At 34.5% G+C, this 13,329-nt stretch overlaps 2 protein-coding genes across 2 annotated transcripts; both read left to right on the top strand.

Annotated features, from left to right (window-relative positions):
* The first annotated feature begins 994 nt into the window (after window positions 1-994).
* Window positions 995-8,180, top strand: LOC110697537. The gene is made up of 4 exons (XM_021874903.1): window positions 995-1,615; window positions 7,531-7,592; window positions 7,876-7,966; window positions 8,115-8,180. The coding sequence occupies exons 1-4, from the start codon at window positions 995-997 to the stop codon at window positions 8,178-8,180; spliced, it is 840 nt and encodes a 279-aa protein (XP_021730595.1).
* A 3,744-nt stretch (window positions 8,181-11,924) lies between these two features.
* Window positions 11,925-13,103, top strand: LOC110697538 (glutathione S-transferase T3-like). Its single transcript, XM_021874904.1, has one exon. The coding sequence runs from the start codon at window positions 11,925-11,927 to the stop codon at window positions 13,101-13,103; it is 1,179 nt and encodes a 392-aa protein (XP_021730596.1).
* The last annotated feature ends 226 nt before the right edge of the window (window positions 13,104-13,329 follow it).

The raw sequence follows: 13,329 nt of genomic DNA on the forward strand, positions 1-13,329 counted from the left end.
AGACATTTTGTATCACGAAGGAAAGGCAAACAAGGTAGCTGATGCTTTGAGTAGGAAGACAACTCATACAGTGAACTTGATGATTTTAGCCAAGGAAATTTGTGAAGAATTTAGGAAGTTGAACTTTTAGGTTGTAGAGTACGACCAAGTGAACGCTCAGTTGAATGCAATGTCAGTCAAACCTACCATATATAATGAGATTCGTGAGAAGCAAATGTTAGATGAGTGGTTGACCAAGGTAAGGATGATGAAAGAAGAAGGAGCGACAACTGAGTTTGATGTAGATGATAGTGGAACAGTGAAATACAAAGGGAGATGGTGTATTCCTAAAAATGAAGATCTCAAAAGGAAGATTTTAGAAGAATCTCACAACACCCCGTACTCTGTACACCCAGGAGGAGATAAGATCTATAAGGATCTTAAGAAACATTTTTGGTGGCCAAACATGAAGCGTGAAGTAGCCAAGTTTGTGGCAAGGTGCCTTACATGTCAGAAAGTGAAGATACAACATATGAGACCTAGAGGGAAGCTACAATCGTTAGATGTACCAGGATGGAAGTGGAAGTCTATCTCTATGGATTTTATTATGGGATTACCACTTACAAGGGCAGCAAAGAATGCTATTTGGGTCATAGTTGATCGTTTAACGAAAACAGCAAGATTCATAGCAATAAAGGATACTTGGAATGTGAATCAATTAGCAGCTGCCTATGTGAAAGAAATTGTGAGACTACATGGAGTTTCTAAAGATATTATTTCAGACAGAGATCCAAGATTTTTATCAATGTTCTGGGAAATGTTTCAGCAAGCATTTTGCACTGTCCTGAAGTTTAGCACAACGTTTCACCCTACTACAGATGGACAGATAGAGAGAACAATTCAGACCTTGGAGGACATGTTGAGAGCTTGTGTGATGGACTTTGGCGGAGCATGAGACGAAAGATTACCTATGATTGAATTTTCATACAATAATAACCATCATGCGAGTATAGGAATGGCACCTTATGAAGCGTTGTATGGGAGAAAATGTAAGAGTCCCTTGTGTTGGAGCGATATCAGTGAGTCTTTGACTTTGGGGCCAGAAATGATTGATGAAACAACGAAGCAAGTTAGGCTTATCCAGGAAAACATGAAGGCAGCTCAGGATCGACAAAAGTCATATGCAGACCAGAATAGGAGAATAGTGGAATTTGAATTTGGGGAAAAGGCTTTACTTAAGGTTTCACCTACCAAGGGAGTCATGCGGTTTGGTAGAAAAGGGAAGTTGAATCCTAGATACATTGGCCCGTATGAAGTATTGAAGAGAGTTAGAGAGGTAGCATATCAACTAGCCTTACCCATGGAGTTAGCCAACGTTCACAATGTTTTTCATGTTTCCCAACTCCGAAAATATGTTCATGACCCTACCCATGTTATCCAACCCGAGTCTATTGAGCTAGATGAGACCTTAACTTTCGAAGAACGCCCTGTGAAAATTCTCGACACCAAAACGAGAAGTACCCGAAATAAGGCGGTAAAGTTAGTTAAAGTCCTATGGTCTAATCAGAATTCTGAAGAAGCAACTTGGGAAGCTGAGCATGATATGAAAAAACGTTACCCGGAACTTTTCGACCAGGTATGCCAAGTTTCGAGGTCGAAACTTTTAAAGGGGGGTAGAATGTAATACTAACTGATCTTTTATCTTCGCGTGAGACTTTCTGAGAGATAATTTTAAAGTTCGAGGACGAACTTTCGTTTTAAGGGGGAGTAGATGTAATACCCCAAATTTTGGAGTATTAATTTTGGAGTTTTTTTTAGTCAACGATTTCTTTTCAAAAATAAATAAACTTTAAAACTAATTATTATTTTCAAATTGTAAAATTATTATTAATATTATTATTTTTCGTATTTTAAAAAAAAAATTGAGAAACCGATTTTCTAGAATTGGTGTTATCGGATAAAAAGGAAAAACAACAAACAAATTCTATTTGAAATCAGTCCTTATCTTGTAGAAGACCTTCTGGATGAATCTACCTTCACAATATTAATCTTATAAATTCCCAATCTCACGCACCCAAATTGCTATGAGAAAACATTAGCTCCAACAAGCTTTCTTTTCCCCTCAAAACCGATTATTATCCCTTAGTTGTGTCAATTGCTAAAACACCAACTATAATTGACTGAGTATAGTGGTAAGCCATGATTCTTCTTCATCTACCATTCTTGATAATAATAATTGTTAGCTAACCCACCACGAACTACGCCTTCGTCCCTTGACCTTGAGTTATACTTCTATGGCTTCTTCCGATTCACATTTTAAAGAGTATGGTTTTTATTATTTATTTTTGTTTGTTAAAAAAAAAGGAAAAGGGCGGGGGGTGTTTTGTTTGATCTTCTGTAAATTGTAAGATGATTCTTAGGGGAGCAACAATGGTGGGGTTAGATGAGTAATTGATCTACAAAGTTAGAAAAGTTGGCAGACATCTCTTTTATATATAAAAACAAAAAAAAAAATCTACTTCTTTTCTTTTTACGTAGTGGTGTATTAGTAATAGGCATCAAGCATTAATGAGGTTGCCTAACTAATTCGATTAGTTTACTAAACTAACTTGGACTCGTTTATTTGTAGACGGTTGCTACTAGGTGAACGTTTCGGAGGTTAATTACCTTGAGTTTTTACGCGCGATCAAGGTAATTTTCAATGTCCATCATCTTTAGAATCCTTTTAGGAAATTGTTTTGAAATATTATGTGTCAAATACGTGCTTATGTAATCATATGTGATGAGTGTGCTATCGTATGATATTATGGAATCATATATTATATATGAGTTTTCTATTTCGTGTACTAGTATATGTAATTTTGAAAAAAAAAAAACATATGATTATTTGTTATCGTATGAGTTTTTTCTTAAAATTAATCTTGGGTATTGGATGATTGATTATACGTGATTGATGGTCTATATGTCATGTAGGATGACTATGGTCTAATAATACTGAAATTAAAGTATTGATACTTGAAATTAAATTGATTTGTGCAATACTTGTGTACAGTGTAATTGGATGATATAATCTAATAAGATGTACAGTGAAATTTAATTTGAGAAGGGAAATGAAACCCTAAAGGGTTAAGAACAGGTTGCCCACTAGTAGTTATGGTTGCTACTAGTTGGTTTAAATTATTGTATATTGCTGTTAGTCTTCCTCCTAATCACTGGGCATTAGTGAGGGGTGTGCACACTAGGGACATTCTGTTTTATTTTATGGCCAATTGGAGTTACACGCGACCCTCTGTAAAGTAGGTGGTGACAGGGACTAGTCCCGGCTTACTGGCGTTCTCTTTCCCTTTCTTAAATAAAGTAATAATATGTTATGTGACTATTTGAACTTGGTTGAGTATTAAAATATTTATGAGACTATATTATGTATAAACTGTTTTAAACTAAAATTTATTTATTTTACGGGATGGAGTTGGAATTACTTAGTTTATCTGTTTTTTGGGAGTCTTCTCTCTTTTCTTGTTTCTGATTTATTTTGCAGGTTGGTAGAAAGGGTACTTGGTTATGTGTGAGAAGACGTTAGAATAATCATGTAGCTAAGACAATTTAGTTTATTCCCGAATTTAATTATTTCATCTCAGTTATTGGTTTCAAATAATTGCAGTTTGATGTAATGACTATTTTATTTTGCCACAACTTAGACCACTTAGTTATTTTAAACATTATGTTATTTTTGCTTTGCATTTATTTTCTACGGAAAATAATTGTAGCAGTAACACTTTAAGAGTTCGATGGTTGGGTTTTTGAAAGTTAAAGGTTACTCTTATTGTTTTTAAAGACTCGAATTTTGGGGTTGTTACAGCCCTCCACCTAGGAATTCCGATCACTTGACCTTACTGAGTATATTAGCTTTCTCATATTTCTGAACCCACTATCAGAATAATACACTTGTCCAAAGGACACTATTCCTTTCATCTCTCTCTCCTCACGACACTCTCCTCCTCCCTAGACGTTGGTTTTGGTGGTTTGTGGTGGTGGTGGTTCATGGTGGTTGGTTAGTCAATTAAAGGTGGTGATCGTGGTTTTTCCTCAGTCACTCGACCAATTTAGTATTAGTGGACGGCTCGTTCGAAGTTCGTGGACTAAGTAAAGAAGCAACGCTTGCAGCTCTATTCATTTCCTGATTTGATGGTCGAATTGCCATATGGAGATCAAGCTTTAAAGGTATGATTGTGTGTCTTACGTGTTATGCATGCAATCTTGGGATTACCTGCTTTATGAATATGATTCATGATTTTCCGCTTTATAGAGCCTATAAACTCCTACAGTGATATCCGTTAGTCTCTTGGATGAACACACTTGATTACAATAATTCGATTATTTGAAGTCCATGTTCTTAATTTTATAATCAATTAAGGCCCTATTTGGTAATTAGCTTTTAGCTGATTGATGTAGCTGATTATATTAACTGGTTTGACTAGCTGGTTACATTAGCTTATTTGACTAGCTAAATGTAAATAGCAGATTGTGTAAAAGGGTTTGGTAAATAGATGTTTATTATTAGCTGTTTCAATGTATTTAATACCCAAAAAGCTAATTGTTCAATAACTAATTGTAAAAAGCTCTTAAAATGAGCTTTTCAAAACGAGCTTTTTGGAACCAAAAAGTTCTTTTAATAAGTTATTTACCAAACACCCAAATTAGCTTTTTAAATTAGTCAAACCTCTAATATTGCTCAATAACTTTAAAGCTTTTCGAAAAGCTCTTTACCAAACAAGGCCTAAGAGGGAGAAATTAAATTAATTATGGTTCAATTATTATTTTTAATGTGATTAAACTTTTGAAATTGATTGAATATGATTTCATGATGCCCAAAATAGCCATGAAGAGGACCAATTTAAGCCCTAGAACATTCGGAATTTTCAAACCCTAACCCTTATTTATTAGAAAAAAAAATTGAACCATGTACGCCTTAAAAATATGATTTTAATGCTTGTTTTGGTTGATTTTGTTTTAAATATGTTTCATAATTTTAATTGGAATGATTTATGCATAATTTTTTTTTTTTGTGAATGATCATCGATATATTTTTAAGAGTTAGAATTAAATTGAAATTAATTTTATGATAAACCCTAATTTTAATATTGACTAATGATTTAATTTTAATTAGTGGACTAATTTAATTTAATTTTATAAAAGTTATTTCAATTAAATAAAAAACCAAAAAAAAAATATTAAGGTCGACAGCCGTGGCTGAGTGGCGCAGCCACGGCAGCTGCCGACCAAGTGGTAGTCCAAGAGGAAGGGAAAGGGGTGGGAGGAGGTCCGGGTGGCCGTGTCAGCAGCGTGCAAGAGTTGCACAGCTGCTGCCACGGCTGTAGCAAGGCTGCTGATGTTGCCTTGCGCTATAAAGCTGCCAGCCACCGTGGCTAGCCAAGGCTGACTGCTCACGGTGGCCTGCAGGCTGCAGCCAGTAGAAGCTGCTGCCACGCTGTTGCCCTTGCGGCAGGGCTGCTGAAACAGGAAGCCAGCCACCTTGGCTAGCTTCGGCTAGCCAACCACGGTGGCCGGCGGTGGTGGCTCGGATTTTCAAAAAAAAAAAAATTATTTTATTTTAAAATATTTCAAGATAAACATGATTTATTTTGGAAAAAATAAATTTTTTGAAATATAATCTTTTGATTTGAGTTAAAATCGTTTGTTTTTTCCTTTGCTATTGTAAAAAAAAAAAACTTTTGTTTTAGGATAAATCAAATATTCAAAAGTTGTTATATTTGATATTATCCATCTTTAGTTTTTTAATATTGGTAATTATCCATAATTAAAGTGGTTAATATTGGATAAGATATGTTAGAATATTCTGAGCATATTCAAAAAGGATAATAATTGATTTAAATAATATGATTATCCCGTAATAAGATTAGGATATAATTGATTTTAAAATTATTTGATTGGCTAGTAGTTAGGATACAATCTCCTAAATTTGTTAGGATAATGTTGAAAGATTAAATATGATTTATCTTTCTAGATTAGAATATGATTTGATTCTATCTCATGCCTAAATTAAAATATATAATATTTTATAAACGATCATGAATAATATACGATATTTTCTAATTATGATTTAAAATATGATATATTTTAGGAAATTTATTGCCTTAATTATGAACATTCGATGTTGTAGTTTAGACAAGCATGTTGAGTGATTTATTATATGGCACTTTTATAATATACGATACTATATTGCTATATAGACTAGTATGACCCATAGATTCTAAATACGGTCTACGCATCGTGATGTATTTTTGTAATCTAAATACAGTCTGCTAACCTTTAAGTATTTTTTGTAACTTTTATTTAAAGTAAATAAGTTGGTTATTAAAATAGTTTATTCCAAAGAAGCTCATAAAGTGAAGGCCCAAAGGAGCAAGGTGGATGGAGATCCATGATGATTCAAGTGGGAACTTTTCATTTCTAGATTTCTTAGGACTAAGGGGCCATACTATGTCATGTTTCATTGCATTAGTAGATTATGCATGTTAAATTTTATTTATGTTGATTAATGATACGCTAGAGTTCACTAAATAATCACAACATAATAAATCCGGGTCCCAGTAATATTGAGATTGCTTTTCCAATTAGATACACAACAATCCTTCGATTGTGATTGATGGGTCGGGCTCAGTAGAGTGTCACTTGTTATCTTGGGTAATTTGGGGTAGATTACGTTCTACATATTTAATTGGTTACGCTCAACAAGGTTTCCTAAAGCGTTTAGAACCTTGAAGCAAAGAGTAATAATTAATCATGTGATGGTTAATTATTGAACCAAGAGTTATAAGAGTTGTAATCAGTAAAAAGTTTACTCACCTTGAAATTGTAATGCTTAATGGTAGAGCCTCAGTCCGGTCAACTAGTACACAAATAAAGGGTATTGAAATCACTTGAAATTCAATTGGGATCAATAAATATTTAATGGAGTGTTTTAAAGTTACCAAGTTAATTCATTTATGGTACTTTAATTATTTTAATTAAACATAATTATTAAACTTTGCCTTATTTTGACATATATGGGTAGTCGTAACAATGATGACAATAATGCTGAAGCAGAAGCTGCAGCTCTAACCCGCACTCCCTAAATAGGGTTCTTTTTCACCTTTCCCTCACGGTACTTGTATGCTATCGGTCATTGAGGAGAGGGCTCCTTTTCCTTTTAACAGTTATGAAACCATCTATGTGCTTCTGATTCTCTTTAATCTGTTGAGGGACTTCATCCTTGTATTTTTTAGGTTTGGAAGTTCCAGAATGTTGTCTGTGGATTTTTAACAAACAAAAGAAAGCCCCCTTCTACCAACAATGAAAACAAGGCTTAATTCTCTCAACTTCAACGACTGGGAAAGCAAACTTAGAAGTGTTCTAAGGAACGAAAATCTCGAATTAATTTAGGCTTACCAATCGAGGGCAGATTTAGTCCAGGCATGACTCTTGAGAAGCATTTGAGAAATGTTTCAAATTCTTAGAGTGTCACATATGTAATGTTATCTTCTATTCCAGAGGATTAGGCTAGAAGATTCATGGATTATGAACCTTATCTTTTATTCAAGTGCTTACGTGATGTTTGCAATGGAATACTGAATTCCCATGTTGATTGAGAATTTAATGGAAACGTCGAGGAAATCATTAACTTGATTCCCAAGAATGACGACTCCTGGACTGGAAATATTAGAATTGAAACCTACAAGATTAATGGCGAGATAATTTCGAGAAAACTCATGCTAGGCCAGTTGGTATAAAATCATGTGGATATGATGGTTCAACTATTTAACCGCATGAGTATGTTATGGAGACCATAAAAAGATCATCAGGTTCATGATATAATTTGCACTCTCTACATGATAGTTTTGACCTCGAGAAACTTTCTCAAGATGATGAGGATTCTGCAGTCAAGCTAGTTAATTTACTCAAGAATCATGTAGAGAATTACCTGAAGGTAGAATAAGCAAATGCTTGAACAAGGATGTCCCCACTACGATGAAGTGACAGGTTAAAGTTTTCTAATAATCTTGTTATAAACATTTTAATTTTCACTTAGGTATGTGATACTAGTTGCAATGCTTAACATTATTAATCTTGTGCAGAAACTGCCAAGAAGTGAGGCTAGCATGGAAGTAAAGCTTAAGGGTGCACTAGAAGTGTTCGAGTGACCAAGGAAGCTTCATAGGTTTAATTTCAGATTATTTTATGATGATTTTAGACTTATTTCCGGTTTTGATGAGACAATATTTCGGTTTTCTTGTTGAATAATGATTTGGTTTATTTTCTTGGCATGGACAAGTGTTGATCCATGTTCAAGGTAATAAATTGTTTTCATTTATGCTATATACGAGTTGATTTTGTTTTATAACATCAATATAAGTAGATCACAAAAGCAATTTAGATGATTTAAAAATAAAATTACTTATAACTAAGTAAGGTAAGGTCACATAAACCATTTTCACTTCCAAAGCTTACAATTAGATGGACTCTTATTCTAATTTGATTATGAATCACTTAAGAATTAAAAGTCATGCTTGAAAAGGTAAAATGACCAAGTCGCCTTTAAGTTGAAAGGTTGAAAGAGCTATTGATCTTTGGAACTCATACATATGATGTACGTGGACCAATAAGTTCAAGGATTAGCAAGCGATTTAACTATTTCATTGCTTCTACTAACGATTTAAGTAACTATATTTATAATTTTTTAATGAAGTAGATCTTAGAATCATTGAAATGTTCAAGAATTCCGAAATGAAATGTATAATCAGTTTGACATAAACAATTTAACACCACAATATGATTATTCTGATAAATATTTAACTCAAAATCAATGATGATCTAAGGGAATTGTTGAATTAATTCATAATCCAAAAACACTACAATTAAAAATGTATGTTTAAAAGAAGGAATCAAACTTTGCTTGCCATGGTTCGATCCTAGATTAGCTTTAATGATTTACAAATATTTTTTTGAGGATATACATTATAACAACAATTGGGAATATTTTAAACTGAACCTCAACCAAAGCAATTGAAGAGACGTCATAAAAGTGATGATTTGAAAATGTTCCAAAATTTGTCTTTTCTAAAAAAGATTAAGGGTTATGAAATCGAAGTAAAAATTTTACAAAGATGACATAATACACCCTAAATCAAGTTAATATTTCTTAGTAGGTTTTCCCATGAAAATTAAGAGGTATTATTCCTACAATCGCGTAGATAAAAAAAGTTTTTGTTGCTTGCGATAATGTCTTTATAGGAAGAAATCTATTCCTTCAAAGCCAAGTGGGAGTAAAACTAGATCTTGATAAGATTCAAGAAAAGAAATAAATGGATGCGGTTAACACTACATCAGAGACGAGGGCGTATGAAATCAGCTAATTTGATATGTCGAAACAAGCTAATTATGAAAGGAATGGTGTCCTTCGAACAAGTGTATTATTCCGATAGAGGGTTTGAAATGATTAGAAAGCTAATTATTTAGTGAGGTCAAGTGATCGGAATGCCTGGGTGGAGGCTGCTTCCAATCAGTAATATTAATTAGTACTTAACATTATAGCTTAATCTTGACTGAACCCTTCGGGTCACACCCAAGCAACTAATGAACCGACGCGACGAATTAATTTGGAAGGAATTAATGAGTCAACGGAGTGATTAACATTTAGACGTTGGAAATTCAAGCTTGGAGCGTCGAATCCGAGCTTCGAAAGTCAAGCCAAAATGTAGGAATTTGCGAGACGGGCCGGGAATAATGCTTCAAGTAACAATTAAAACCCTGGCCATGCAAAAGGCTAAGGAAGCGCGCCATATAGAAGCGTGCCACGTGGCAACGCACATGGAAGCATGCCACATGGCAGTGCTAAGTGGAAGCAGCCACGTTGGTAGCGCGCCATGTGGCAGTGTGCCACAATGGCAGCACCATGTGGCATCGCCTGTGGACCCGGGTGAAGGGTCATGAGCATGGGCCAAAAAATTGAGTGGTTCAACCGAACCCAATTTGGGGCTCAAGTTTGGGTGACACATGGCTAGCTCACAATGCATGTGAGTTGCCTTGAGGAGCAAGTGAGGAAGTGGTCCTCACCTAACCATGTGACACTTGTTACTTAGTTATTCCTTGGTTTATTTTACAAAGGATTGAATTCACCAATCTTTCCATGTGGGATCTTTTTGTGAAAAAGTCCAACATTGAAAGATGAGTGGAATTCACATGGAAGCTTTTTTTGTTTTATAAATATCCAAGGCATGACTTGGGATTGTTTACTTGAGTAAGTGTTGAAAAAGGCATCGCCATTGTGAAAACCTTTGAACACAATTAATTCCTCGGGTCTAGGTCGGGCTTAGCTAAATCCTAAGCAATATATCGTTTTTGGTGATCGGGTTGCGGGTGGACTTTGTTGGAGGTCCTTGTGTGAGCGGGGCTAAGAGCTTTCGAAGTAAGAGCTCAATTAAGTGAGCGAAGCACGCTACAAAGGTATTGATCCTCTTACTTAGTCTTGTGTTTAAATTAATTATGCTTTATGGTTACAATTATTGTGAGTTTGGTTTTGGGTCGGGTTTCTTTCCGTGGTGGGCCAGACTCATCGAAACCCAGTAGCATTATCGGAGCCTTGCTCATTTATTTTTATAATCATATTTTTCAAGGTGTTTTTATGTCTTAATTTTTTTGGTTTTAAGTTGCTAATTAGATTAGTAGCTTGGTTTTATTATTTTAAACCTGTATTAGAGCTAATTTCAGCCCCGAACCCTGATTTTTGCCCAAAAATAGTGAATTTTTGGTCCAAAAGGCGTTCTAGAAATGGTTTTATCCTTTTAGGACTGTGATTTTAGCCAAAAAAACGATCAGAAATGCACTTTTTGAGGGATTTTTCATTTTGACGAAATTTTTTAAGTCTTTTAAACCTTGAAATTTTATTTTATATTTAGAGCACTCCCGGCAGTGAGGAAAAAAGCCCTCACGAGTAAAAATAAAGGTGTAAAAACAATACCCGAGCATTACGTTAGTGAGGGAAAAAACCCTCACCGTTGAGAGCTATGGAAAACGCACAAGAGTTGAGGGGAAATACTCGTGAACAGTAACCGGTGGGCCCCACATGTACACGCTGCTCTCCCTTTTTTTTTCCTTTCTGGCTTGCAAAACGACGTCGTTTTGCCTTAAAGAAGGGCGAAACGACGCCGTTTTGAGGGGCAAAAAGGGAAAAAAAAATAAGGGGGCAACTGGCCTGACGCGCGTCAGACCCAGCCAATGGGGATGCGACACGCGTCAGGCTTTGTCCTTCCAACCAATCAGATTTTTTTGCTTTTATTACAACGGTTATATTTTTGTAAGGTAAATATAACCGTTGTAATTATAAAAAAAAAAAACAAAATTCACCAACGGATAAATTTTTTTTTCTCTATAAATAGACATGCATTTTGATATATTTTGATATACTTTCAAAAAACCCATAAATACTACAAATTTCCTTCTTTTCCCAATTTCTTTGAGTTATTTTCATCATTTTTATTATTATTATTATTCGTAACAAAAAAAACCCTCAGTTATTATTTAGTATTATTATTATTATTATTTTTATTATTATTATAATTATTATTATTATTACTAGTAGTAGTAGTAGTGTTAATTTAAAAAAAGTAGTAGTTTTATTGGTATTCTTATAATTATTATTATTATTATTATTATTATTATTATTAATTTCTTTATTATTATTTCTGTTAAATTTATTAATCCTTGAAAAAAATCGTATTATTATATTGTCAAAAAAAAGTAGTAGTATTATTATTGTTGTTGTTGTTATTATTATTATTATTATTATTATTATTATTATTATTATTATTATTATTATTATTATTATTACTATTATTATTATCATTATTATTATTATTATTATTATTATTATTATTATTATTTTGCTAATGGATCCTAACAACCCAGATTTTTCTAATTATTTTTCTGATTTGGGTGATGATTTTGTCACTAACCCTCGATTTCAAACCTTCCTTCAACGAATAGCTACTCAATATCCACCGCAACAAACACCTCCTCAATTTCCACCACAACAAACACCTCCTCAATTTCCACCACCACATTCACCTCCTGTTTATCAAGGGAGCAATTCTCAATATGAAGATGAAATGGAAGAAAGTGTTCCAGATACTCCACAATACCCTCCACCTCCTCCAAGAGTGTCTGTCAATCAAAACCAACCACTTACAAAAGGGAGTCGAATGTGGTCTGTTGCGGAGGATGAAACTCTTATTGGTTTGTATCTGCAATTCAGTGAAGATGCAATTGTTGGTACAAACCAAAAAGCATCTGTGCTTTGGAGAAAAATTTCAACGGCATATGATGAAGCGCAGGCTGAGAAACCTCACATTCTACCACCAAGACCTTTGAGGAGTTTGGAAAGTCGTTGGAGAAGGATGGCAGCTGATTTAATACAATGGAGTAGCTGCTATGACAAAGCAGGAAGGGTTACAGGAAGTGGCTACAACGAAGCAGATCGAATTAATAACGCCAGTAAGTTATTCTATGCTTCCTCCAAGCCTACTCAACATAATTTTAATTGTCACCATGGTTGGGAAATGGTTAAAAATGACCCAAAGTGGAGGACAAAACTTAGGTGGGCGTTGTCAAGAGAGGAAAGATTAGCTGTAGGTGATGCCGTCGAAGATGATAGTAGTGGCAGTGATAAGCGATGTAGAACCGTAGAGGAAGGTGATACACCATCCACGGGTTTCTGTTCTGGAGGTCTTCCTCGACCCGATGGTGTTAAAAAGGCAAAGGCCAAGCGTAATAAGGGAAAAGAAGTGGCTTCTGATTCTTCAATCATTGGTGAGCAAATGAAGCAGAATAATGCCTGTAGGGAAACAGAGGCACAAATACGGTTGAAGAAGTTGGATTTTGACATGGAAAGGGAGAGGAGGAAACAAAAACAAGTCAAAATTCAACAAAAACAAGTTGACATACAAGAGAGAAGGCTGAACTATGAAATGCTGCAAGATCTACTTTCAAAGGGTACTGATCTAACTCCCGATGAAGAGGCCTACAAGGAGGAATTACGTGCAATGCTATATGGTAGAAGGCACGTGTGACTTGGAGATGCAATGTGTTGGCTTATGTTTTATTTAGTTAATGTTAACTTTATGTTTTATTCAGTTAATTTAATGTACTAGTGTTTATTTAGTTTATGTTAAATTTATGTTTATTTAATGTTAAATGTATTATTAATATTCAGTTAATTCACGTGTTTTCTTAGTAATTTGAAATTGATAAAGCTGATATCTGATAAAGATACAATCTGACACGCGTCACATGTCA

The sequence above is a fragment of the Chenopodium quinoa genome, unplaced genomic scaffold (assembly GCF_001683475.1).
Source record: "Chenopodium quinoa cultivar QQ74 unplaced genomic scaffold, ASM168347v1, whole genome shotgun sequence".
Classification (NCBI taxonomy): Eukaryota; Viridiplantae; Streptophyta; class Magnoliopsida; order Caryophyllales; family Amaranthaceae; genus Chenopodium; species Chenopodium quinoa.